The sequence below is a fragment of the Aquarana catesbeiana genome, linkage group LG01 (genome assembly GCF_042186555.1).
Source record: "Aquarana catesbeiana isolate 2022-GZ linkage group LG01, ASM4218655v1, whole genome shotgun sequence".
In the NCBI taxonomy this organism is placed as follows: Eukaryota; Metazoa; Chordata; class Amphibia; order Anura; family Ranidae; genus Aquarana; species Aquarana catesbeiana.
In genome coordinates this window covers 976,461,336-976,486,561 of record NC_133324.1, presented here as the reverse complement: position 1 = coordinate 976,486,561, position 25,226 = coordinate 976,461,336, and the positions used below count along the sequence as shown (strand labels likewise).

Sequence of the window (25,226 nt, the reverse complement as noted above, 5' to 3'; positions counted from 1 at the left end):
GTCACCCAATGCGCCGTGTGAAACTTAGGTAACGTCCCTGTCCATGCCTGCTGGACCATGAGTCAGCGGTAATATGCACCTTACCGCTGACCGCCCTGTCAGCGAGGCATGGACATTGCCTTCCACATGCCGGTAGAGAGCCGGAATCGCCTTCCGTGAGAAAAAGTGGCGTTTGGGTACCTGCCACTGAGGAACCGCACATTCCACAAAACTCACGGAAGGGGGCAGAGTCTACCAACTGAAAAGGCAGCGAGTTGAAGTGCTAGCAATTTTGCCAAGCTAGCATTCAACCGCTGGGCATGTGGATGGCTGGGAGCAAACTTCTTTCGGCGGTGCAGCAGGCTGGGGCAGGGAAATTTGCCTGGTACAATCTGACGTCGGTGTACCAAAAGCAGATTGCCCACAAGTAACTTGGCTGTGACACACCTAATTCTACACCTTCATTCCTCTCACTGCAGGTCTCAGAGGACTGAAGGTCTAGTGGGGTTGGAAATCTCAGCTGATGAGGAGCAAGGAGAGATCCTCTTTGTTCTTTGGTGTGGGTCTTTTAGATACGCTTGCCAACGAACTGCATGGCAGGTCAACATATGTCTGGTCAAGCATGTGGTACCCAAGCGGGAGATGTTTTGGCCACGCGAGATACGCTTGAGACATATGTTGCAAATAGCAGCGGTGCGATCTGATGCACTCGTCTCAAAAAAGGCCCACACCAAAGAACTTTTTGAATAACGCGCAGAGACTGCAGCGCCCTGCACATGTGGAGCTTTGGGGTGTGATGCAGTCAATGTGCTGCCCTTAGGCTGGCCCCTGGAGGGCATCCTGCCTCGTTGGTGATGTGCTGCCGCCTCCTCCTCCTCCTCCTCCTCCTCCTCCTCCTCCTCCTCTCTCCTATCAGGCACCCACGTTGAGTCAGTGACCTCATCATCCCCTCCCTCCTCATCACTGGAGCAAACCTGGCAGTATGCTGCAGCAGGGGGAGCATGACTGCCAGATTGCTGTCCTTCTTGGGCACCCCCTCTGTCCGCGCTCATGTTACTGCCTTCATCGAGCTCAGTATCGTCATCAGAGCCTTCCAAACGCTGGGCATCCTCCTGGAGCATGTACCCAACACTGTGGTCAAACAGTTCGAGGGAATCCTCATGAGGACATGGTGGAGCTAGGGAAGGAGTCACTGATGACATTGAGCTGAGGGAAGAGGCCGCTGCTTTGCCAGACAAAGCACCCTGGGCATGGGTGAGAGAGGATGAGGAGGATGAGGACGGCTTGGTCATCCACTCGACCAAGTCTTCCGCATGTTGCGGCTCAACACGGCCAGCTGCCGAAAAAAAGGCCAAGCGTGTCCCATGGCCACGTGCTGATGAGGATGCACCGTCTCCACGACCAGCACTAGACACAGAGCCTGCTTGCCCTCTCTTATTGGCTTGTGACTGTCTGCCTCTCCTTCTTGGCCTTCCAGACATACTAATGGCCTGTAGCTGCACTAAGCTGGGATAGAACACCTGTAATTTTCTTCAAGTAGCTTTATATACTGTAACCAGACAAGCCTGCCTGTCAGTAGGAAGATAACAGGAACGGATCTAGCTGAACACTGTGAGCAGGACGCACTGTACTAAATGTAAATAGTCTAGCTGCCTGACCGTGGTACTAATAGGATCAAATAGAACACCTGTAATTTTCTTCAGGTAGCTTTATATACTGTAACCAGACAAGCCTGCCTGTCAGTAGGAAGATAACAGGAACGGATCTAGCTGTACACTGTGAGCAGGACGCACTGTACTAAATGTAAATAGTCTAGCTGCCTGACCGTGGTACTAATAGGATCAAATAGAACACCTGTAATTTTCTTCAGGTAGCTTTATATACTGTAACCAGACAAGCCTGCCTGTCAGTAGGAAGATAACAGGAACGGATCTAGCTGTACACTGTGAGCAGGACGCACTGTACTAAATGTAAATAGTCTAGCTGCCTGACCGTGGTACTAATAGGATCAAATAGAACACCTGTAATTTTCTTCAGGTAGCTTTATATACTGTAACCAGACAAGCCTGCCTGTCAGTAGGAAGATAACAGGAACGGATCTAGCTGAACACTGTGAGCAGGACGCACTGTACTAAATGTAAATAGTCTAGCTGCCTGACCGTGGTACTAATAGGATCAAATAGAACACCTGTAATTTTCTTCAGGTAGCTTTATATACTGTAACCAGACAAGCCTGCCTGTCAGTAGGAAGATAACAGGAACGGATCTAGCTGAACACTGAGCAGGACGCACTGTACTAAATGTAAATAGTCTAGCTGCCTGACCGTGGTACTAATAGGATCAAATAGAACACCTGTAATTTTCATCAGGTAGCTTTATATACTGTAACCAGACAAGCCTGCCTGTCAGTAGGAATTTAACAGGAACGGATCTAGCTGAACACTGTGAGCAGGACGCACTGCACTAAATGTAAATAGTCTAGAAGATAACAGGAACGGATCTAGCTGAACACTGTGAGCAGGACGCACTGCACTAAATGTAAATAGTCTAGAAGATAACAGGAACGGATCTAGCTGAACACTGTGAGCAGGACGCACTGCACTAAATGTAAATAGTCTAGAAGATAACAGGAACGGATCTAGCTGAACACTGTGAGCAGGACGCACTGCACTAAATGTAAATAGTCTAGAAGATAACAGGAACGGATCTAGCTGAACACTGTGAGCAGGACGCACTGCACTAAATGTAAATAGCAGGAACGGATCTAGCTGAACACTGTGAGCAGGACGCACTGCACTAAATGTAAATTGCAGGAACGGATCTAGCTGAACACTGTGAGCAGGACGCACTGCACTAAATGTAAATAGTCTAGAAGATAACAGGAACGGATCTAGCTGAACACTGTGAGCAGGACGCACTGCACTAAATGTAAATAGCAGGAACGGATCTAGCTGAACACTGTGAGCAGGACGCACTGCATTAAATGTAAATAGTCTAGATAGAAGATAACAGGAACGGATCTAGCTAAACTGAATACAGTGTATATATATATATGCAACACCTGGGATGCATATATATACACAATACACTGTAAGTGCAGCTAACTGACTGACTGTTCTGCCTAATCTATCTAACTCAAATCAAATGACACTGTCTCTCTCTCTCTCTCTATCTCTCAGCACACCGGAACACACACTACACAGGGCCGCCGTGCAGGCGGCCTTATATAGTGTGGGGTGTGTACTAAATCCCCTGAGCCATAATTGGCCAAAGCCACCCTGGCTTTGGCCAATTACAGCTCTCTCTACTGACGGCGCTGTGATTGGCCAAGCATGCGGGTCATAGTGCATGCTTGGCCAATCATCAGCCAGCAATGCACTGCGATGCCGCAGTGAATTATGGGCCGTGACGCGCCACACGAATTTAGCGCGAACGGCCCATAACGTTCGCAATTCGGCGAACGATCGAACAGCCGATGTTCGAGTCGAACATGGGTTTGACTCGAACACGAAGCTCATCCCTAATGATTAGTAATCAGCTGAACTGATGTACAAATCATGACTTTCCTGTAGAAGTCAACTTTAGCTCCATTACCTTCTGCTACCCAAGCTTTAATTAGTAACATTGTCCATTACTGTACTTGTCTTAGAAGGTTAATTACAACTGGAATGTACCAAAACAGTAAAAAAAAAGTAGCAAAACACTTTTAATATCAGTCCTTACCAGGAAGGAGCCAATGGTTTGCTCTACTCCTAGGTTTAGACCAAATTGACATTTTCTTTTTAGGTGCTTGGATCAATGTGCAGACTTATTCCTGAGCAAAATGCATAAAAAAAAAAAAAAAAAATAAATAAAAAAATAAAATATATACCCCCCCGCATCTCTCACTGGCACATTGCCCTACATGGCTGGAAGTCCCCAGTTACATAAGCAGAGTGGGCGGAGATAGCAGGGACATTGTCATATGGCCAATACCACCACCAGCCACGCTCTCCCATTTATATGAATGATGACAGCTCAGGAAAAAATAAAATTCAGCTAGTGGTACTGTCAGGATAGGTTGTGTGCACCAGGTCCCCCTTTTAACGAGTCAGCAGGCACCACGATGATGGATTCACAGCTAGGAATGTTTTTGTGAGTTTTAATTTAAATAAAGGGCTTGTCAAACATTTGGGTCTTTATTACGCCCCCTCATGTTGAGGGCATGTGGCCTGTTATGGTTGGGGGGGGGGGGGGGGGGGTGCACATCTTTGAAGTTCACCAAACCCAGGACAGTTTGGCTCATCCCGAGTTCTTACACATGCCTCAGATTGCCGCTACTGATAACATCTGAGAGGAAGTTGGGATGCAGACAAACTAACAAAGAGGCTTATATTGATGAACAGTAAAATAAAGAGACTGATGCCTCCATTATTCAAGAAGCTAAAGTCAAGTCACTTCAGAGCTAAAGGTTCTCCTTGTTTTAAAACCTTGGACAGGACCTGGCATGTACGTACTTTATTCATGACGAAGAACACGAATGTATAGGCCCAAAGATCTGTCAGAGAGTACGAGTCTCCAAGAAATTTCTCTTTTATCTTCTCCCATGGCTTTGTCCATTCCCGGTCAGTTTCCAATTTGATTCGTTCACATAACCAAAACTCCAGATCTTTCATGTATGAAAAGTCCGACCAGTTACTTTTAGCATACAGAGAGGACATACACCTGGAACATTAAAGTAGTAAGTCAGATGATTGATAGGCAAGTTATTCATTCAACATGCTTCCTTTGCCTGAAATCTCTACCCCATTTGTTGTTTAACCACTTCAGCCCAGAAGGATTTGCCCCCTTCCTGACCAGGACATTTTTTTGCGATATGGCACTGCGTCAATTTAACAGACAATTGCGTGGTTGTGCGGTGTTGTACTTAAAATTTATGTCCTTTGATTTCCCACAAATAGAGCTTTCTTATGGTGGCATTTGAATGAATTTTGCATTCAAGAAAAGACTGTCGGAGCTGAAATTACTAAAAATAATTCTTTAATGGGATCCCTTTGACGGATATGGTGTACCAGTACAGTTCCCATCCACCTTAAACTGAACATAGACTGCTCAAATGTCTCCTTGGTAAACTTTGAATTTGTGTTACTGCCGTTTCACATCCATCTATAGACCCATTCACAGTATTTTGAGGTTTATTTGGTTTAAACTGGCTTACCCAAGTTATGGGCTGCCATATCTTTTTTACATTCCTACCCCCTTAGCCCTGTTGTAGGTTGATTGTGGTGTGAAAAGTTTGCTGTGTGCTGAATATTAACTCCCGATTGATTATTTGGCAAATCCCATCCACACCCACCACAGTATTAAACAAGAGCACCTTTTTTGGAGGACAGACCAGGGAGATGCATACTGGGTTACTTCCAATAAAGTGGGATTTCTTTAATTAGGCAACACTTCCGCTCTTGCACAATAACAGACAGCAAACTACTTTACAAATGAGCAGACTGCAGGTTACCTCATTTCCCATTCAGCTCTTAAGCGACTGGAGAATCCAGGGGAGGACTCTGCAATAAGGCCGGTGCCTCTAGAAGAGCCTGGAGACTCAGTTGGAGGATGCATCCCGGGTCACATACCACACAGTACCGCAAGTTCGGAAGAAAGGAACTAGTACCGTGTGATCAAGCCTTTGCTATTGCATATAGTCATTAATTACCCAATCCTTTGGCAGAGGACTGTAACAGTTACACCGAATCTTAAAGTCTGTGGCAGAGACTATGACCGAGCATCACATCGGCTGCTAGGTCAGTGAGAGGCCTGTGGTGGTTGCTGAATCCAGTTGTGGATGCTGTTGCCCTCTGGATCAAAGAGTGTTCCTGATCTGCAATTTCAAGGTACCTGAAATCTCCCTAAACCCTCCATCTTTCTATTGCAAGAATCTTTCTTAAATGAAGCATTCAAGAAAAGAGACTGTGTCGGAGCTGAAATTACTAAAAAGAACTCTTTAATGGGACCCCTATGACGGATATGGTGAACCAGTACAGGAATGGCAAGACCCAATTTAAACCAGCAACTCCTTCGGGGGCAAGTGCTACATATAAAAGATTCAATTTTTTTTTTTTTTTTTTTTTTTTTTATGAAATCTCCACTTTACCAGTATCTCCCCCACACCCATGTCAACAGGTATAATCAACACTCCCCTTATTCAACCCCACTACTGTAGACAAGGTTGCTAAATTTATTTCTAACACCCAAACCACCTGTCCCCTGGACCCTCACAAATACTATGGTTACCCTCTGATTCTATTCTACACTCTAAACACAGCTTCAATCTCCCCCTTTTCTTCCCAAACTTGCTAAAACATTCTTTAGTCACCCCCATACTTAAAGCCTTCCTTGCACCCTACCAATCTTAAGCTACACCCCCATTTCCTTGCTCCCTTTTGCTATAATCTCCACGAATACCTGGTCTACAAACAAAAGGTAATGAAGCTGAAAGAGAATGACTTCATTACTTCTATTTAAGAGCTGTCGCTCCCTGGCCACTAGCTAGAGAAGCAGCTAATCAAGCATTGTCTGTGCTGGATTAGCAGCAGGGGAGGCACAATAGGTTTAATAGACCCTTCATGTCTTCATAAAGGACCTATTCCCTGCCTATACTATCACAAAGTAGGTTTGTTAGTCCCCTTGAGACAGCAGGGGGGTGGATTAACCTGGTAATGAGGGGGTAAAACCTTCCAAGGCTAATGTGTTAAATTTTCTATTAAAAAAAAAAAAAAAAAAAAAATTATATATAAAGTTTAAAAATTGCCCTGGGCATGAAGTGGTAAAAAAAATTATAAATAAAAAAAAATTGTTAGAATATACATATATACCATGTTGATCCAGATATCGCACTGATGAAGGTCACGGTACCCAAAAAGTTGAGTTCAGCCAGTTTAGAAATTGTTCCCAGAAAACCAACCATGGCACGGAGTCCACCCCCAGATCCCAAGACCGCGATTACAGGAGGGTTGCAATTCTTCAGAAAAAAAAAAAACAAAAAAAAACAAATATAAAAAAAGTCTACTTTAGATGGAATATGGATTTAACAGTGGTAAGAAATTGGTAAAATAGCATGAAAACTGAATACAAGTATGGCATAAATCATCATCTGTCACCAGAGCAGGAAATGGTAGCAGGGCCAGGAAGCAGGTAGCAGTCAGCGAAGGACCAGATCGGCAGGCAAAGCAAGTCCAGGAAGTAAGCCAAGATCAGCAACAGCTGGGCAAAGTATTTGCCTATGCCTTACAAAAGGTGAGCAAGGATGGGCTTCTTTGAGCCAACACCTGTTTTTTTCATGGACAGGTGAGAGGAGCAGGTCTGGAGCAATGCTTACTTGGTTTACGCGGTTTCAAAAATCAAGGTTTACAAGACTAAAATACTAAAAGGACTTACCTCTTTAACATTCATGCCCAAGGACAAAAGGGTCTCCTTTACTTTTCTCATCCTTGCCTTGACAGCTACGGTTTCCCCTTCTGAGCTATGAAGTGTGAAGAGAGAAAAAAAAAAAAAATTACAGAAATGTAGTTAAAGTTTATCCAGAGACAAGACTGTCATCCTGGATAGAATGGAATTCAATTTTTTTTTTTTTTTTTTTTTTTTTTTTTTTTTTTTTATTAAGCAAAAAATAGAAATCTCCTCAAAGTGGGAAAAATTCCCTCTTGATCAAGCGTTCCTATTAAAGCAGCTATACTCGGTCCTGTGGAGCTCTAATGATCCTTGAGTTGTGGCTCATTGATCTTCCATTTAATGGTGCTTGCATAGTGTCAGGGACAATGCCAATCGGCAGAGCCAGCTGCATGACTCGAAGGATGAGCTGACGTCCAAGTATGAACCTAGGTTCAGACTGAGCTTTGGTCGCTTGGTACTTCACACAAACACCTGAATTACTGCCCATTTGGGGAGTAGCTGTGAATCATAATTTAGAAAGCCGACATTTCCGCATGAACACTTAGTCATCTAGAACCTGTCTGGCTATCTCTTGGGTCCACAACCCTGAACATTTGGCTGATAAGTTGATCTTTCTCCCCTGGCTTTATGTGAAGCCACACTGAAAATGTCCCGGATTAAGTCAGAATGGAAACATATTGGGCTTAGTCAATACATTAAAGATGCACAAGATTTGTGAATTCAAATTTATAGATTGGTAATAACACCATGTCCGCCAACATTTTTTATGTCATATGCTTTTATTCTGTAACAAAAATATATAATTTTTTTATACATGTGAAGTTATCTGTATACATGCCTAAAAAGTCCCATATTCCCCATAAGTATCTCGTAAGACAACTTATAGAAGAAGGTATTTGTACTGCATATACACAATTTTACCAAAAAGTATTGGGACACCTGCCTTTACACACACACAAACTTTAATGACATCCCAGTCTTAAACCCCATACATTAGATTTTCGTCTTCAGATTTACTAAAACCATATAATGTGATGTCAAACCTTAAGAGTTTCAATTTGTATGCAATCAGGCTGGCCCTTGCACTACATGGTTTTGGTAAATCTGAAGACAAATATCTGCAGATAATCTAATAGTGTGTATGGGGGCCTTCGTCTGTAGGGTTAAGTATTGAGTTGACCCACCTTTTGTAGCTATAACTCTTCTGGGAAGGCTGTCCACAAGGCTTAAGAGTGTGTCTATGGGAATGCTTGACCATTCTTCCAGAAGTGCATTTGTGAGGTCAGGCACTGACGTTGGATGAGAAGGCCTGGCTTTCAGTCTCTGCTCCAATTCATCCCAAAAGGTGTTCGGTTGAAGTCAAGACTGCGCAGGCCATTCAAGTTTCTCCACTCCAAACTCACTCATCCATGTCTTTATGGGCCTTACTTTGTGCACTAGTCCAAATCATTTGGTGGCGGGGTTGTTTTTCAGGGGTTAGGCTTGGCCCCTTAGTCCAAGTAAGGGGAACTCTTAAGGCGTCAGCATGTCAAGCATAGGCGTGCGCAGGGGGTGTGCCAGGTGTGCCTGGGCACACCCTAATCACCCCAAGTGCATTAGCATTATCACTCTGTGTGTCGGCGGGGAGATGGGAAATATCTCCCTCTCACAGTTCTGCCATTAATAAAGTGCTACCATACCTCTTTCACTGCATTGGCTCTGCCATAAGTGTGTGTGTGTGTGTGTGTGTGTGTGTGTGTGTGTGTGTGTGTGTGTGTGTGTGTGTGTGTGTGTGTGTGTGTGTGTAATATACATACACGCACATGTGTGTTTGAGCTTTGGGGTGCACACCCTAATGCAACAGGCTGCGCACACCTATGATGTCAAGACTTGACAATTTTATGCTCCCAACTTTGTGGGAACAGTTTGGGGTAGGCCCCTTCCTGTTCCAACATGACTGCACACCAGAGCACAAAGCAAGGTCCATAAAGACATGGATGAGCGCGTTTGGGGTGGAGGAACTTGACTGGCCTGAGTCCTGACCTCAACCTGATAGAACACATTTGGGATGAATTAGAGCAGAGACTGAGCCAGGCCTTATTGTCCAACATCAGTGCCTGACCTCACAAATGTGCTTCTGGGAAAACCACCAACCATTCCCATAGACACTCCTAAACCTTGTTTACAGCCTTCCCCGAAGAGAAGACAAGAGACAACCATCTCCGCTTCCTGCTGTTAATGCTTGCACCTGTAGGGTCCCTGGGAAACCCCTGATGTCACAGGGAAACAATTTACTTTATTTCGAGATCAGATTACTTTAAATACATTTTCTACAAATAAAAGTCCTGTTGGCAAGATTTTTGAAATACAGGATGACAGACTCATGTTGCCAGCACTACCCAATGTCTGCAATTTATTGTTTGTTCTTCTGTAGAAAAAAAAATAAATAAATAAAAAAATAAAAATTAGTGAAAATTACTTTACTTACCCATCTACAATGTCAATATTTTTCTGTGAAAACACAAAAGACACATTGTGATATTCAGAAACAGTCTGGTGATACAAACCAAAATGACAACATATTTTCCAGAATTAATGAAAAGTTCTTGTGACCCCGGAGGAGGGTTCACAGCTCATAGACATGGATTTTTGCTCCACTCAAGTCAGCCGGAATGCCAAATCAGTTAGCAGGAGCTTCATGGAAAGGAAAGTAGGGATGGGCGAACGGTTAGGCCCGAGCACAAGTTCAGGCCAAACTTTGGTTGTTTGAAGAACAGCAAACATTATGCAGTGTTCGGGGCAAGTTGGAAAGCTGCCAGAAAAACAGTTAAAGTATATGGGACGCTAACAAACATGAAAAACCAAAAATGCTCATTTTAAAGGCTTACATGCAAGTTAACCACTGGGCACTTAAACCCCCTTCCTAACCAGACAGATTTTCAGTTCTCACATTTTGAGTGACAATTACTCAGTCATGCAATACTGTACCCATATGAATGTTTTCCTCCCCCCCAGCTCTTTTGGTGCCATTTAATCACTGCCGGATTGGATTTAAATATATCTATATCTATATCTATCTCAGTACTTCAGGTCTGATAAATTTTCAGAGATTGGCACCATAGCTTATGAATTCTATAACTTTCACAAAAATCAAATATACACAGATTTGGGTTATTTTCAACCAAGATATGTAGCAGTATCCATTTTGGCCAAAATGGATACTGCTACATATCTTTGTTAAAAATAACCCAAATCTGTGTATATTTGATCTTTGTGAAAGTTATAGAATTCATAAGCTATGGTGCCAATCTCTGAAAATTTATCAGACCTGAAGTACTGATGGCCTATTTGAGACCCTAACATGCCAGGAAAGTACAAATACCCCCAAATTACTCCTTTTGGAAAGTAGACATTCCAAGGTATTTAGTAAGAGGCATGGTGGAGTTTTTTGAAGTTGTCATTTTTTTCCCCCACAATTTTGAAAAAAAAAAAATATATATTATCAGGTTATTTTACACACTTTGCTATTACTCCGAGTATGGCGATACCACGCGCAACATTTTTACACAGCGTTGCCACATACAGAGGCCCAACATGCAGGGAGCACCTTGAGGCGTTCTGGAGCATAGATTACACATCTAATTTCCTGATTAGATCTTACACTTTTGAAGGCCCTGGACAACGGAAACGCCCCAAAAGGGTCCCCTTTTGGAAAGAAAACACCAACGTATAATCTAGAGTCTTTTGAACATGTCATTTTTTTGTACAAATTTTTGGAAAATATGGAAATTAATTTTTTTTTTTTTTTTTTAAACAAAGTTGTCCAGTCATACAATATTTCACACACCCACCATGTACACACCAAAAAGGACACCCCAAAATAGTATTGCGGAGTATGGATGGCTGGATAAATATGACAGAGGGATGGCCGAGCATGGATGGCTGGGATGACTGCTGCAATTGTAACAGAGCAGCGCTCTAAGCACTAAACATCCAGCCCACAGTGCTGATACATCTGATCCCTTCCACTGGACGGAGAGGGGAGAGAGGAACCGGATATCACGCCAGTTTGTTTACATGCGATCACGCCGTCATTTGATGGTGCAATCACGTGGTAAATGCCCGCTCTCAGCGGCCATTTACGAGAGTAGTGATTTTAATAATGCTTAAAGTGAAACAATAAAAAGGAAATATTTCTTTAAATATCATGCCTGGGGGGGGTGTCTATAGTATGCCTGTAAAGTGATGCATTTTTTCCCCATGTTTAGAATAATACCACAGCAAAATGACATTTCTAAAAAGGAAAAGTCGAAGAAAAAAACAAAAAAAAAAAACAAACACCGATTGTGGCTATAGTGAATTGTCGGGTCTCGGCAATATAGATAAACTCATTGGGGGGGTTAAAAAAAAAAAAAAAACCCCCACACACACACACACACACACACACACAACGTAAGGCCCCCCCAAATCCATACCAGACCCTTATCTGAGCATGCAACCTGGCAGGCTGCAGGAAAAAGAGGGGGGGGGGGGGGGGGATGAGATAGCACCCCCCCTCCTGAACCGTACTAGGCCACATGCCCTCAACATGGGGAGGGTGCTTTGGAGTAGCCCACAAAGCACCTTGTCCCCACAACCCTTGACCGGTGGTTGTGGGGGGGGGGGGTCTTATTGGAATTCGGAAGCCCCCCTTTAACAAGGGGACCCCCAGATCCCTGCCCCCCATGTGAATTGGTAACAGGGTACATTGTACCCCTACCATTTCAAGAAAAAACAAAAAAACAAAAACACCCCCACGACAGTTTGAGACAAGTCCTTTATTAAAAGATAAACATAAAAATCTCCCGCAATGTCCATTCATCTATCACGATGTCCGATGAGCTTGGCTCCGGCCAAATGGCGCCGCTTCTTGGCGACAGTTCTTATAAAGCCGAGGGCGGGGCCACTCTGGCGTAAACGAGTGACCCCACCCCCCTCATGACATCAGAGGAAGGCAGGGTCACCCGTTTACATCACCAAGTGGCCCTGCCCTCAGCTAGAACTGTCACCAAGAAGAAGCCTTCCATGGAGGCGGAGCTGTTGCATTTTTTCGGCTCGTCGGGCGGCGTGATAAATAAAAATGTCCATTCATCCATAATAAAAAAAGTTCTTGTCCCAAGCTGTCTCATCTACCATTTGACACTTTCTTTGTGAAATGGTAGGGGTACAATGTACCCAGTTACCAATTCACATAGGGGAGGGTCCCCTTGTTAAGATTCTGATAATCCTCCCACCCACAGACCAAGGGTTGTGGGGATGAGGCCCTTGTCCCCATCAACATGGGGACAAGGTGCTTTGGGGGCTACTCCAAAAGCACCCTCCCCATGTTGAGGGCATGTGGCCTGGTATGGTTCAGGAGGGGGGGAGTGCTCTTGTCCCCCCCCCCCCTTTTTCTGCAGCCTGCATGTTTGGATAAGGGTCTGATTTTTGGGGAGGGACCCCTACACCATTTTTTTTAATTTTGGTGCAGGGTTCCCCTTAAAATCCATACCAGATCCAAAGGGGGACCCCTACATTTTTTTGGTCTGGGGTTGCCCTTAATATTCATACCAGACCCAAAGGGCCCGGTAATGGACTGGGGGGGGGGCCCCCCCATTTTTTTTTTTCAATGACTCATCTATATTGCAGAGACCCGACAATTCATTGCAGCCGCGATCAGTTTTACATGATCTGCCGAGTGATCTGCCATAGCAAGAACCCCCCCCCCCCCCCCCACATGGCTTGGTATGGTCTCTTGGTCAACAAGGCTTTATGCTCAAATGAAAAGGTCCGGTATTCATTTTTCATATTTTGCTTGAGGATCTTTCTTAAAATCTATACCAGACTTGAAAGGTTTGGTATGGATTTCCTGTGGTGGGACATTTTAGTTTTTTTATATATGTAGGCTGTGCTACAGAAAGTGACATTTGTAAATAAAGTGTCAAATTAATGGTTAGTTAAACGTAAACCTTAGCAACCAATCATAATTTGGCTCCATCAGGGCCAGCCCTACCATGGGTCCTGCGGGGGGCCATTGGACCCAAACAGCACTTTGAGAGGGGCGGCAAATTGACACCCAAGATGAGGGCGGACTGACCATTCGGGGAGAGGATCCTGTCCTGGACACTGTTCATACAGAAAGGAATGAGTAGGAGCAGGCTTAGGATGGTGAGGATGGGGGTAAACACAGAGGCATCCTGATTTACTGAGACAAGGGGGGGGGGGGGGGGGGGGGAGCTGCAACACACTGGACAGATGCCCCAGGAGCCGCTGCCACTGGCTGGCTGACCAGGTTGATTTGCACATTTCAGCTATGTGAGAGGCAGAGCAGCCAGTGTGCTGAGCACAAGGTGGCCACTGCCCAATAGATCGGTGTTGATTGCTAAAAGGAGGATGGATGGATGGTCAGCCCTAGAAGGGAAGATTTGTTTTGAAGTGTGCAGCACCAAACAAAAGAGCTGTACATGGGGGAGGGGTGCGCAAAGGTGAGGACTATGGCACAGTTATTGCAGAAGTGAGATGTTTAACCACTTCCTGCCCGACCCATAGCAGATGACGGCCGGGCGGTGGTTCAGTTATCCTGACTGGGCGTCATACGAGGTCCAGCAGGATACCATGCCGCCTCATGCATCGCGGCGATCGGTGGGTCAGCCTGACACACCGCTACACCGATCTTGGTAAAGAGCCTCCGGCTGTTGCTGTCCAATCACGGCTGATCATGATGTCAATAGGAAGAGCCGTTCGGTCTTTTTATTTGTTGCGCAAAAAATAAAAACCGCAGGAGGTGATCAAATGCCACCAAAAGAAAGCTCCATTTGTGGGAACAAAATGATAAAAAAAAAAAAAAAAAAAATTTGTTTGGGTACAGTGTTGTATGACCGCGCAATTATCATTCAAATTGCAACAGCGCTGAAAGCTGAAAATTAGCCTGGGTGGGAAGATGTCCAAGTGCCTGGTATTGAAGTGGTTGAGAAGGAAAACTTCAGATGTTGAATAGGTGCAGAGATGTGCTGTGGACTGGGACACAAAGGTGACCATAATATAAAATTATGGATGTGGGGGGGCCCTTTTGGTGGGCGTGATTTTTTTTGGGGGGGGGGGGGGCACAGCAATTTATTCTTGTACCCAGGCAACACAATGTCTTAGGCCTGGGCTCCATTGGTTACCTCACAATGCCTACCAGGCCCTTTGGGTCTGTTGCGAATTTTAAGGGGGTCCACAACACAAAAAAAAAAAAAAAAAAGCAGCCGAGATCCCTCCAAAATCCATACTAGTCCGTCATCTGAGAAAGTAGCCTGGCACGTCAAGAATGGGGGGTGCCCCCACCTGAACCATACCAGGCTATATGCCCTGTAATTTAAGGGGGCATCACCATTTTTTGGGTATTGGAACACCTTAAAATCCATACCAGACCCAAAAGGACCTGATGTAGATTGTGGGGGAACCCTCACACTGTTTTGTTACCCTGTTCCATTCACCTGGTTCTTAACCAGCATCCATGATAGCTGAATCTCACCATATTTCTACCACCTGTGGCGGCCGCTCATATGGGGCGCAGGGGTGCCACCCAGGGTTGCCAACCTCCCGCAGCATTTTTTTACTGACAAAACATGAAAAATTTACTGGTGGAACACATTTACTGGCAAACTGAGAAATTACAGAACTCCTATTGAAAAATTAACAATGAATACTTGGAACAGTATAAACATGATATGGAAACACTGACAATACCTATAACAGAGTAATTTGCTTGATTTACACTTAAGAAAAGTCAACACCGCATGAAATTATCAGCCCCTGATATTTAACGGCAGAAAAAAAAAAAAAAAAAAAAAAAGTAACAGACGGTGTGCAACTGGCAGTTTTCAACCCTGGAGCCACCCCCCTAATCTATATGCAGGGTGGCGGACACATGGATTTCATGTTTTTTTTTAAGCACGTGATTAGAGCCTTAAGCCTGGTACACACGATCAGATTTTTGGCCAACCAAGCATCTGATTTGTCAAAAAGACGTGTGCCTGGATCTTTTTTGCATACTAATAGCGCACAATTGTCGGCCAAAAAACAAACGTAGTGATGTACTACAAGGAATTTCACGTCTTGAGCGCCACCCTTTGGAACCCTTCTGCTAATTTGGTGTGCATTGATTCCGAGCATCCGTGTTCATACTTTCAACTTCTGTGATGGATTTGTGCACTGACAAAAATTTACTAGCCTTTCATCCAACATTTGTTTGCCGAAATTTGGACAATTGTCAAAAGGAGCATACTAACGGTCGGATTTTAGGACAACAGTGGGTCAGACAACCCCCTGCCAACAATCTGATCGTATGTACGAGGCTTAAGGCTCCAATTGTCTCCCAAAAAGGTGACCTCACCCAGTTGTGCAACATTAATATTCACTAATGTCTTCCGGCTTCTCCTCCCAGCCAATCAGGAAGCGGGTCCTAAGTAGGGATGGGGGGGGAACGGTTCGGCCCGAGCATAAGTCCGGGCAAACTTTTGTTGTTCAGCCAACAAACAAGTCATTTGAAACGTTTGTTTGCCCCCCGAACTGACCACAATGCATTGCAAGCCCTGATTCGCTCAAGCGGTAAAAGATTCAGCCAATCAAGGCACAGAGCAGTCAGAATCATGATTGGACACGGTCATCATGACTTTATCCAATCACGGCTCATTCCAGCTCCACAGTATAAAAGTATTCTTTCAATGGCAGCCATTTTCAGTGTGGAGATAGAACAGGGCTCTGTGCAGTGCTATTAGTTAGTGTTCTATACTGTGCTATTTTGCTTCAATTGTCAGTGTAGAATATTAGTTTAGTGTCAGTCTAGGGATAGTGTGAGTGTAGTGAGGAGGATCATTCAGCTTTGTATAGTGTGCAGCTAGAGTAGGGACAGCTCAGATGGTCTCACTACACTACAGTGAAACGGTCAGTAATCTTGACATTAACGTAAATCTAGAGTAGGGACAGCTCAGATAGCGTCAGTGTAGTGACAGTTGCACACCGTCTGATTGTGTTACTGCCAGCTTAATGCCATATAGTTCTGTGTGTCACTGTACATTTGGCACATTATATTATAGTGTATCCATGGAGAGTGTCTGTAGTGTGAATACTCAAATTAAAGTGCACCAAACACCTCTTTACATCTATTAAAGTGCATCTATGTACAGATTTCCACCACTTCTTTACATTTGCTTATAAGCACCACCCCCTCCCAATAACGTCTGGGAGATCAACAAAGAGGGGCAGACGTTCCCTTGGCACTGTAAGTGGGCCAGCAACAAAAGGTGTCCACAGGCAAGCCAAGGTGGACATGGTGGTCAGTCCTCAGGCAGGGCATAATTTCCTCTGTTTAGTGAGTTTGCCCGTGCTATCCAGCCACAGCATGCAGAGGAGGTGGTGGACTGGCCTACAAAACCTTCCTCATGCTCCGTCACGCAAGCAGAGACAAGTGTGCAGTCCCCTGCAGTTGCCGGAGTGGATAAATCTGCCTCCTTGTCCACATCTATTCCCACCATAGCTCCAACATCAGCCATGGAGGAGTCAGCTGAGTTATTTGACCACAGTGTCAGCCACTTGTTCCTTAATGATGTCCAGCCATTACTGGATTCAGATGTTGGTTCTGAGGTTGAGGATTACAGAAACATGAGCCTAGAGAGGGAGGAACACCGGTAGACAAAATGATGGATGATAATTGATGATGTCACTGATGTGACCCCGGTGCCAGATAGGGCAGAGGAGGAAACTGAAGGTGAGGTGGCACAACCCCAAGGAGGCCCACATCAAGAAAGTAGAGAGCAGCCACCCTATTGCATCACATTCTGAAGCTGTTATCTCCGAGCCCACTCCCCAAATCTCAGCTGTCTGGGCCTTTCAGCACTTTGAGGGTATTCAATCATTTCATCTGGAAGAATGTTTTTGGTATAGGTTTCATGGGCACAATTAACATCCAAAGACTATTTTTTCAGTACCAGTTTGACAGGTGAATATCATTGCAATTTTTTACAGCAAGGCCAATTCTTGCCTTCATCAAGATTACCTCTATAGGGTTACGGTGGGAAGGCGCCACCAATGCCCAAAGACAAATTTTTATGCACCCGTTATTTCTATACAAAGAAAAAAGTGTCACCAGAATGTATCCAAAAAACACACACACACACACACACACACACACACACACACACACACACACACACACACACACACACCACTTTTATTCCCAGTGCACTACATTGTGGCCTCATCATACACACTGGCTCCACAGCTGTGTTGCTGAGCAAAAAAAAAAAAAAAAAAAGTTTGAGTTTTCCCCCCATAGAGATTTATTAGAGGATCCAGTACTGGAAGTCACTCACCTTTTTGGGCGCCATTGGAGATGAAGGTAGGTCACCGCTTATCTCCCAACATGTAAATCTGATAAAACAAAAAAAAAAAAAAAAGTAGTAAGACTTGTGAAGAGGATTAGCTCAGATATACAGAAGACAGGATAGAGATGGCTGTACCAGTAATCAGATGATGGTAGAAGGGTGGTTGGGAAGGTTTATTGGAACGTGTGTGAGTCTTTAGCCTCGTATAATCCTGACCTTACATCATATCATTGGGTGGGTTCTAGAGTTGCCTCCTCATCCCTTTAAAACCCAAAACACATTAATTATACAGGTTCTGAGACCAATTTAATGCAGATAAAGCACCAAGTTTAATTACCACCTTAATCAGCCACAGAACCTGTGTGATTCATATGTGTTCAGTTTTAAAGGAATGAGGTGGAAACCCTAGTGGGACCCCAGACACCTCCAAAGGGGTTTGTTTTTACCAGTCTGGTTTTGTTCCAGCAAACCTTATCAACACACACACACACACACACACACACACACCTCAAAGCAAGATTATAACCTATAAAAGCTTCAAAAGACTAATTTAGGTAAACTTGCCCTTCCCAAGGATGAAGCATATCGATACATCCCATTGCAACAAAGTCCTCACCCCTCCACAGTCTTTATTCTACCTCCTCATTTCCATGTTGGATTAGTAGAGCTCCCACTGTACAGACCCCCCACCTTGGAGCTAAGCTCTGCAGGTCTCATAGACCCTAGTACTGAGGCGGTCCCCCTACCTCCCTCTACTTCACACCATTCACAGACAACAATGTCCCAGGCTTCATTCTGTGAATGGAGAAGACTTCACCCCCGAGCTTCCTCTTATCTTCATTATTATTACATTTTCACACAAGATATTAAACAATAACCCCACTTTGGTTAAGAAACAAACCAGCCCCTCTACCTGATCAATGTACATTGCAAGGATTGGAGGAAACTTTGTTGCAGTCTTACCTTTTGTTGCTGTGTTGGGTAATGTCAGTGTGCAAAATAAATCAGAAATGGGAGTGACTTTTATTACCAAGCAGCTGATGAACTTGTTGGGTTTTAATGAGGAAAATTGCCAAGTCAGAATCCCTTCAGATGTGATTAACCCTTTGGGAGCTTCTCCCCATAAATTGAATATCTGTCCCTGGGTGGCTACACTCACTTCTCCCCTGAATCTGTGGAGGCAGCCATGGTTCTCACTCAAGTTGTACAACACACATGTCTGCCTTTGTTCATCTCCAGTATATGGTGATTGATGGGAGTAGTAGTTTCTACAAGAAAGATGAAGTTCTTGGTGCTTTCTTTGAAGCTCACAGGAAGTGACATGTACTGTACATTGTATTTCTGGTGTCATTTAGCGAGTATTTTATGTACTTCTATGTATATACCATATTTATGTATATACCATACCTGTGAGATCTCTCTAGAAGCTGGAAATCACTGGGTGCCGACACCTCTACTACAGCACTACTACACTACTACTACACCTCTACTACAGCACTACTACACTACTACTATACCACTACTACACCTCTACTACAGCACTACTACACTACTACTATACCACTACTACACCTCTACTACAGCACTACTACACTACTACTATACCACTACTACACCTCTACTACAGCACTAGGGATGAGCTTCGTGTTCGAGTCGAACCCATGTTCGACTCGAACATCGTCTGTTCGCCCGTTCGCCAAATTCGTGTGGCGCGTCACGGCCCATAATTCACTACGGCATCGCAGTGCATTGCTGGCTGATGATTGGCCAAGCATGCACTATGACCCACATGCTTGGCCAATCACAGCACCGTCTGAACAGAGAGCCATAATTGGCCAAAGCCAAGGAGGCTTTGGCCAATTATGGCTCAGGGGATTTAGTACACGCCCCACACTATATAAGGCTGCCTGCACGGCGGCCCTGTGTAGTGTGTGTTCCAGCGTTGAAAGAGATAGACAGAGAGACAGTGTCATTTGATTTAAGTTAGATAGATTAGGCAGGACAGTCAGTGAGTTAGCTGCACTTACAGTGTATTGTGTATATATATGCATCCCAGGTGTTGTATATATATATAAATACACTGTATTCAGTTTAGCTAGATCCGTTCCTGTTATCTTCTTACCGACAGGCATGCTTGTCTTGTTACAGTATTTACAGCTACCTGAAGAAAATTGCTGGTGTTCTTTTGATCCTATTAGTACCACAGTCAGGCAGCTAGACTATTTACAGTTAGTGTAGTGCGTCCTCCTCACAGTGTTCAGCTAAAGCTACAAGTTAGTTTAGTGTGACCTCTGCACAGTGTTCAGCTAAAGCTACAAGTTAGGGTAGTGCGTCCTCCTCACAATGTTCAGCTAACGTTACAAGTTATTGTAGTGCGTCCTCCTCACAGTGTTCAGCTAAAACTACAAGTTAGTGTAGCGCACAGTGTTCAGCTAAAGCTGCAAGTTAGGGTAGTGCGTCTTCCTCACAGTGTTCAGCTGAAACTATAAGTTAGTGTAGTGCGACCTCTGCACAGTGTTCAGCTAAAGCTACAAGTTAGTGTAGTGTGTCCTCTGAACAGTGTTCAGCTAAAACTACAAGTTAGTGTAGTGCAACCTCTGCACAGTGTTCAGCTAAAGCAACAAGTTAGTGTAGTGCGTCCTCTGAACAGTGTTTAGCTAAAACTACAAGTTAGTGTAGTGCGACCTCTGCACAGTGTTCAGCTAAAGCTACCTGTAGAAGGTTGGTGGTGTTTTCCTGATCCTATCACTACCGCAGGCAGCTAAATAAGCTACAAGTTAGTGTAGTGCGAGCTCTGCACAGTGTTCACCTAAAGCTACATGTAGAAGGTTGGTGGTGTTTTCCTGATCCTATCACTACCGCAGGCAGCTAAATAAGCTACAAGTTAGTTTTTTTGCGAGCTCTGCACAGTGTTCACCTAAAGCTACCTGTAGAAGGTTGGTGGTGTTTTCCTGATCCTATCAGTACCGCAGGCAGCTAAATAAGCTACAAGTTAGTGTAGTGCGTCCTCCTCACAGTGTTCAGCTAAAACTACAAGTTAGTGTAGTGCACAGTGTTCAGCTAAAGCTACAAGTTAGGGTAGTGCGTCCTCCTCACAGTGTTCAGCTAAAACTACAAGATAGTGTAGTGCGACCTCTGCACAGTGTTCAGCTAAAGCTACAAGTTAGTGTAGTACGTCCTCTGAACAGTGTTCAGCTAAAAATACAAGTTAGTTTAGTGTGACCTCTGCACAGTGTTCAGCTAAAGCTACAAGTTAGTTTTTTGCGAGCTCTGCACAGTGTTCAGCTAAAGCTACCTGTAGAAGGTTGGTGGTGTTTTCCTGATCCTATCACTACCGCAGGCAGCTAAATAAGCTACAAGTTAGTTTTTTGCGAGCTCTGCACAGTGTTTAGTTAAAGCTACCTGTAGAAGGTTGGTGGTGTTTTCCTGATACTTTCACTACCACAGGCAGCTAAATAAGCTACAAGTTAGTTTTTTGCGAGCTCTGCACAGTGTTCACCTAAAGCTACCTGTAGAAGGTTGGTGGTGTTCTCATACTACAGGCAGGCAGTTGATTTTGCTAGCTGTAGTATCAGTATATATATATATATATATATATATATATATATATATATATATATATATCCCAGCTTAGTGCAGCTACAGGCCATTAGTATGTTTGGAAGGCCAACAAAGAGAGGCAGTCACAAGCCAATAAAAGAGGGCAAGCAGGCTCTGTGTCTAGAAGCAACAGTGCTGGTCATGGAGACGGTGCATCCTCATCAGCACGTGGCCGTGGGACGCGCTTGGCCTTTTTTTCTGCAGCTGGCCGTGTTGAGCCGCAACATGCGGAAGACTTGGTCGAGTGGTTGACCAAGCCGTCCTCATCCTCCTCATCCTCTCTCACCCATGCTCAGGGTACTTTGTCTGGCAAAGCAGCTGCCAACGCGGCCTCTTCCCTCGGCTCAATGGCATCAGTGACTCCTTCCCTAGCCCCACCATGTCCTCCTGAGGAGTCCCTCGAACTGTTTGAACACAGTGTTGGGTACATGCTCCAGGAGCATGCCCAGCATTTAGAAGGCTCTGATGATGATACTGAGCTAGATGAAGGCAGTAACATGAGCACGGACAGAGGGGGTGCCCAAGAAGGACAGCAATCTGGCAGTCATGCTCCCCCTGCTGCAGCATACTGCCAGGTTTGCTCCAGTGATGAGGAGGGAGGGGATGATGAGGTCACTGACTCAACATGGGTGCCTGATAGGAGAGAGGAGGAGGAGGCACATCACCAACGAGGCAGGATGCCCTCCAGGGGCCAGCCTAAGGGCAGCACACTGACGGCATCACACCCTAAAGCTCCGCATGTGCAGGGCGCTGCTGTCTCTGCGTGTTATTCCAAAAGTATTTTGGTGTGGGCCTTTTTTGAGATGAGTGCATCAGATCGCACCACTGCTATTTTCAATATATGTCTCAAGCGTATCTCGCGTGGCCAAAACATCTCCCGCTTGGGCACCACATGCTTGACCAGACATATGTTGACCTGCCATGCATTTCATTGGCAAGCGTATCTAAAAGACTCAACCCAAAGAAAAAAGAGGACCTCTCCTTGCTCCTCATCAGCTGAGATCTCCAATCCCACTATACCTTCAGTCCTCTCTGAGACCTGCACTGAGAGGAATGAAGGTGTAGAATTAGGTGTGTCACAGCCAAGTACTTGTGGGCAATCTGCTTTTGGTACACCAACGTCAGATTGTACCAGGCAAATTTCCCTGCCCCAGCTGCTGCACCGCAAAAAGAAGTTTTCTCCCAGCCATCCACATGCCCAGCGGTTGAATGCTAGCTTGGCAAAATTGCTAGCACTTCAACTACTGCCTTTTCAGTTGGTAGACTCTGCCCCCTTCCGTCAGTTTGTGGAATGTGCGGTTCCTCAGTGGCGGAAGGCAATTCCGGCTTTCTACCGGCATGTGGAAGGCAATGTCAATGCCTTGCTGGACAGGGCGGTCAGCGGTAAGGTGCATATTACCGCTGACTCATGGTCCAGCAGGCATGGACAGGGACGTTACCTAAGTTTCACCACGCATTGGGTGACTCTGCTGGCAGCTGGGAAGGATGCAGGACAAGGTGCAGTAGTGTTGGAGGTTGTTCCGCCACCTCGCCTCCAAAATGCCACTACTAACGATTGTGACACACCTCTCTCCTCCACCCCCTCCTCTTCTTCTTCCTCCATGTCCTCTTCCTGTGCTTGGTCCTCGGAACCAGCGGTGCTCCGTAGCTGTTCAAGGGGCTACGCAAGTATGCAGGCCAAAAGATGCCATGCGGTGCTTGAGCTGGTGTGCTTGGGGGACAGGAGCCACACTGGGGCAGAGGTTCTGTCAGCTCTGCAGGGGCAGGTTCAGAGGTGGTTGACGCCATGCCAAATTAAGCCAGGTATGGTGGTTTGCGACAATGGCACCAACCTCCTCTCTGCCCTCCAACAGGGACAACTGACCCATGTGCCCTGTTTGGCTCACATCCTTAACTTGGTGGTGCAGCGGTTCTTGGGCAGGTACCCAGGCTTACAGGATGTCCTGAGGCTGGCCAGGAAAGTCTGTGTGCATTTCCGCCGGTCAGATAATGCCAGTGCTCGGCTGGCAGACCTCCAAAAGGAGTTTAACCTGCCCAAGAACCGCCTAATCTGTGACATGCCCACCAGGTGGAACTCAACGTTGGCCATGCTGCAGCAGCTGCACATGCAGCAGAGGGCCATCAGTGAGTACCTGTGCAACTATGGCACCAGGACAGGGTCAGGGGAGCTTGTTTTTTTTTCCCCACACCCGTGGGCCATGATCAGGGATGCATGCACTGTCCTGTCACCATTTGAGGAGGCCACGAGGATGGTGAGCAGTGACAGTGCATTCATCAGTGACACTGTCCCCCTTGTCCACCTGTTGGAGCACACGCTGCGTGGAATAATGGACAGGGCACTTGAGGCAGAACAGAGGCAGGAAGAGGGGGACTTCCTTAGCTCTCAAGGCCCCTTTTATCCAGACAGTGTTCCTGCGTGCCCGCCGATCACACAGGAAGAGGACGAGGAGGAGGATTGTGTCAGTATGGAGGTGGAGCCTGGCACACAGCATCAGCAGCAGTCTTTAAGGGATCAGTCCCAAGAAACACATGGACTTGTACGTGGCTGGGAGGAGGTGGCTGCAGACCATGTCGTCCTTAGTGACCCAGAGGACTCCGGACCAAATGCCTCAGCAAACCTACGCTGCATGGCCTCCCTGATGCTGCAAAGCCTGCGTAAGGATCCTCGTATTCGTGGTATCAAGGAGAAGGACCAATACTAGCTGGCAACCCTCCTTGATCCACATTACAAGGGTAAGGTTGCGGACCTTATCTTGCCGTCGCAGAGGGAGCAGAGGATGAAACATCTTCGGGAGGCCTTGCAGAAAGGTCTGTGCAATGCGTTTCCAGAGACTGGGAGGTTACAAACTCCTTTTTCTGGACAACGTGTTGCTGAGGCTTCGGTCAGTCAAAGAAGGAGCGGTGGAGAAGGTGGCCGTCTGACCGATGCGTTCAGACAATTTTTTAGTCCGCAGCCCCAAGGTATGATCAGTTCCAGCAACCATCGCCAGCGTCTGTTTTACATGGTGCAGGAATACCTAGGGGCAAGATCTGACTTGGACAGCTTTCCCACCGAAAATCCTTTGGGTTACTGGATCTTGAGGATGGATCACTGGCCAGAGCTCGCACAGTATGCAATTGAGCTACTGGCCTGTCCTGCATCCAGCGTTCTTTCGGAGCGCACATTCAGTGCTTCTGGAGGCTTTGTAACCGATCACAGGGTGCGTCTGTCCACCGACTCGGTCGATCGACTGACCTTCATAAAAATGAATCAGTCTTGGATCACCACCAGCTACCAAGCACCTGATGCTGATGTAACCGAATCATTTTTTTTGAAATCTCAGATCCCTTCAAAGACTGCCTATGATGATGCTGAGTGACTATCCTGAGTAATTATCCTCTTCCTCCTCAATGATCACGCTGATAGCTTGTAAGAACATTTTTGGTTCTGGGCGCCGCCAATTTTTCAGCCCCTGTTTAACAGGGGCATGTAATTACAATTTTTTTGCAATACTTTGCAGCAGGGCTCGTTTCTGCGTTCCAACTAGAGTATCTGTGAAGGGTTGCAGTGTTGTGGCACCAGTGCCTAAGGCCCAATTTTTCTGCCCCTGTTTAACAGGGGCGTGTAATTACAATTTTTGAAGCAATACTTTGCAGCAGGGCTCGTTCCTGCGTTCCAACTAGAGTATCTGTGAGGGGTTGCAGTGTTGTGGCACCAGCACCAGTGCCTAAGGCCCAATTTTTCAGCCCCTGTTCAACAGGGGCATGTAATTACAATTCTTGATCTAATATTTCACAGCAGGGCACTGTGAGGGCTTACAGTGTTGTGGCCACAATAACACCTAAGGCCCAAATTTCTGCATAGTATTTAGGGCA

The 25,226-nt window shown here is 45.5% G+C and overlaps 1 protein-coding gene across 1 annotated transcript in view; it reads right to left on the bottom strand.

Annotated features, from left to right (window-relative positions):
• Positions 1-17,774, bottom strand: part of LOC141128922 (cytosolic phospholipase A2 gamma-like) — a 100,426-nt gene extending 82,652 nt beyond the window's left edge. Inside the window, 5 exon segments of the mRNA XM_073616577.1 lie at positions 4,476-4,683; positions 6,831-6,976; positions 7,393-7,477; positions 9,875-9,897; positions 17,760-17,774. Of these exon segments, the coding sequence (XP_073472678.1) occupies positions 4,476-4,683; positions 6,831-6,976; positions 7,393-7,477; positions 9,875-9,897; positions 17,760-17,774 (477 nt within the window).
• Between the last annotated feature and the right edge of the window lie 7,452 nt (positions 17,775-25,226).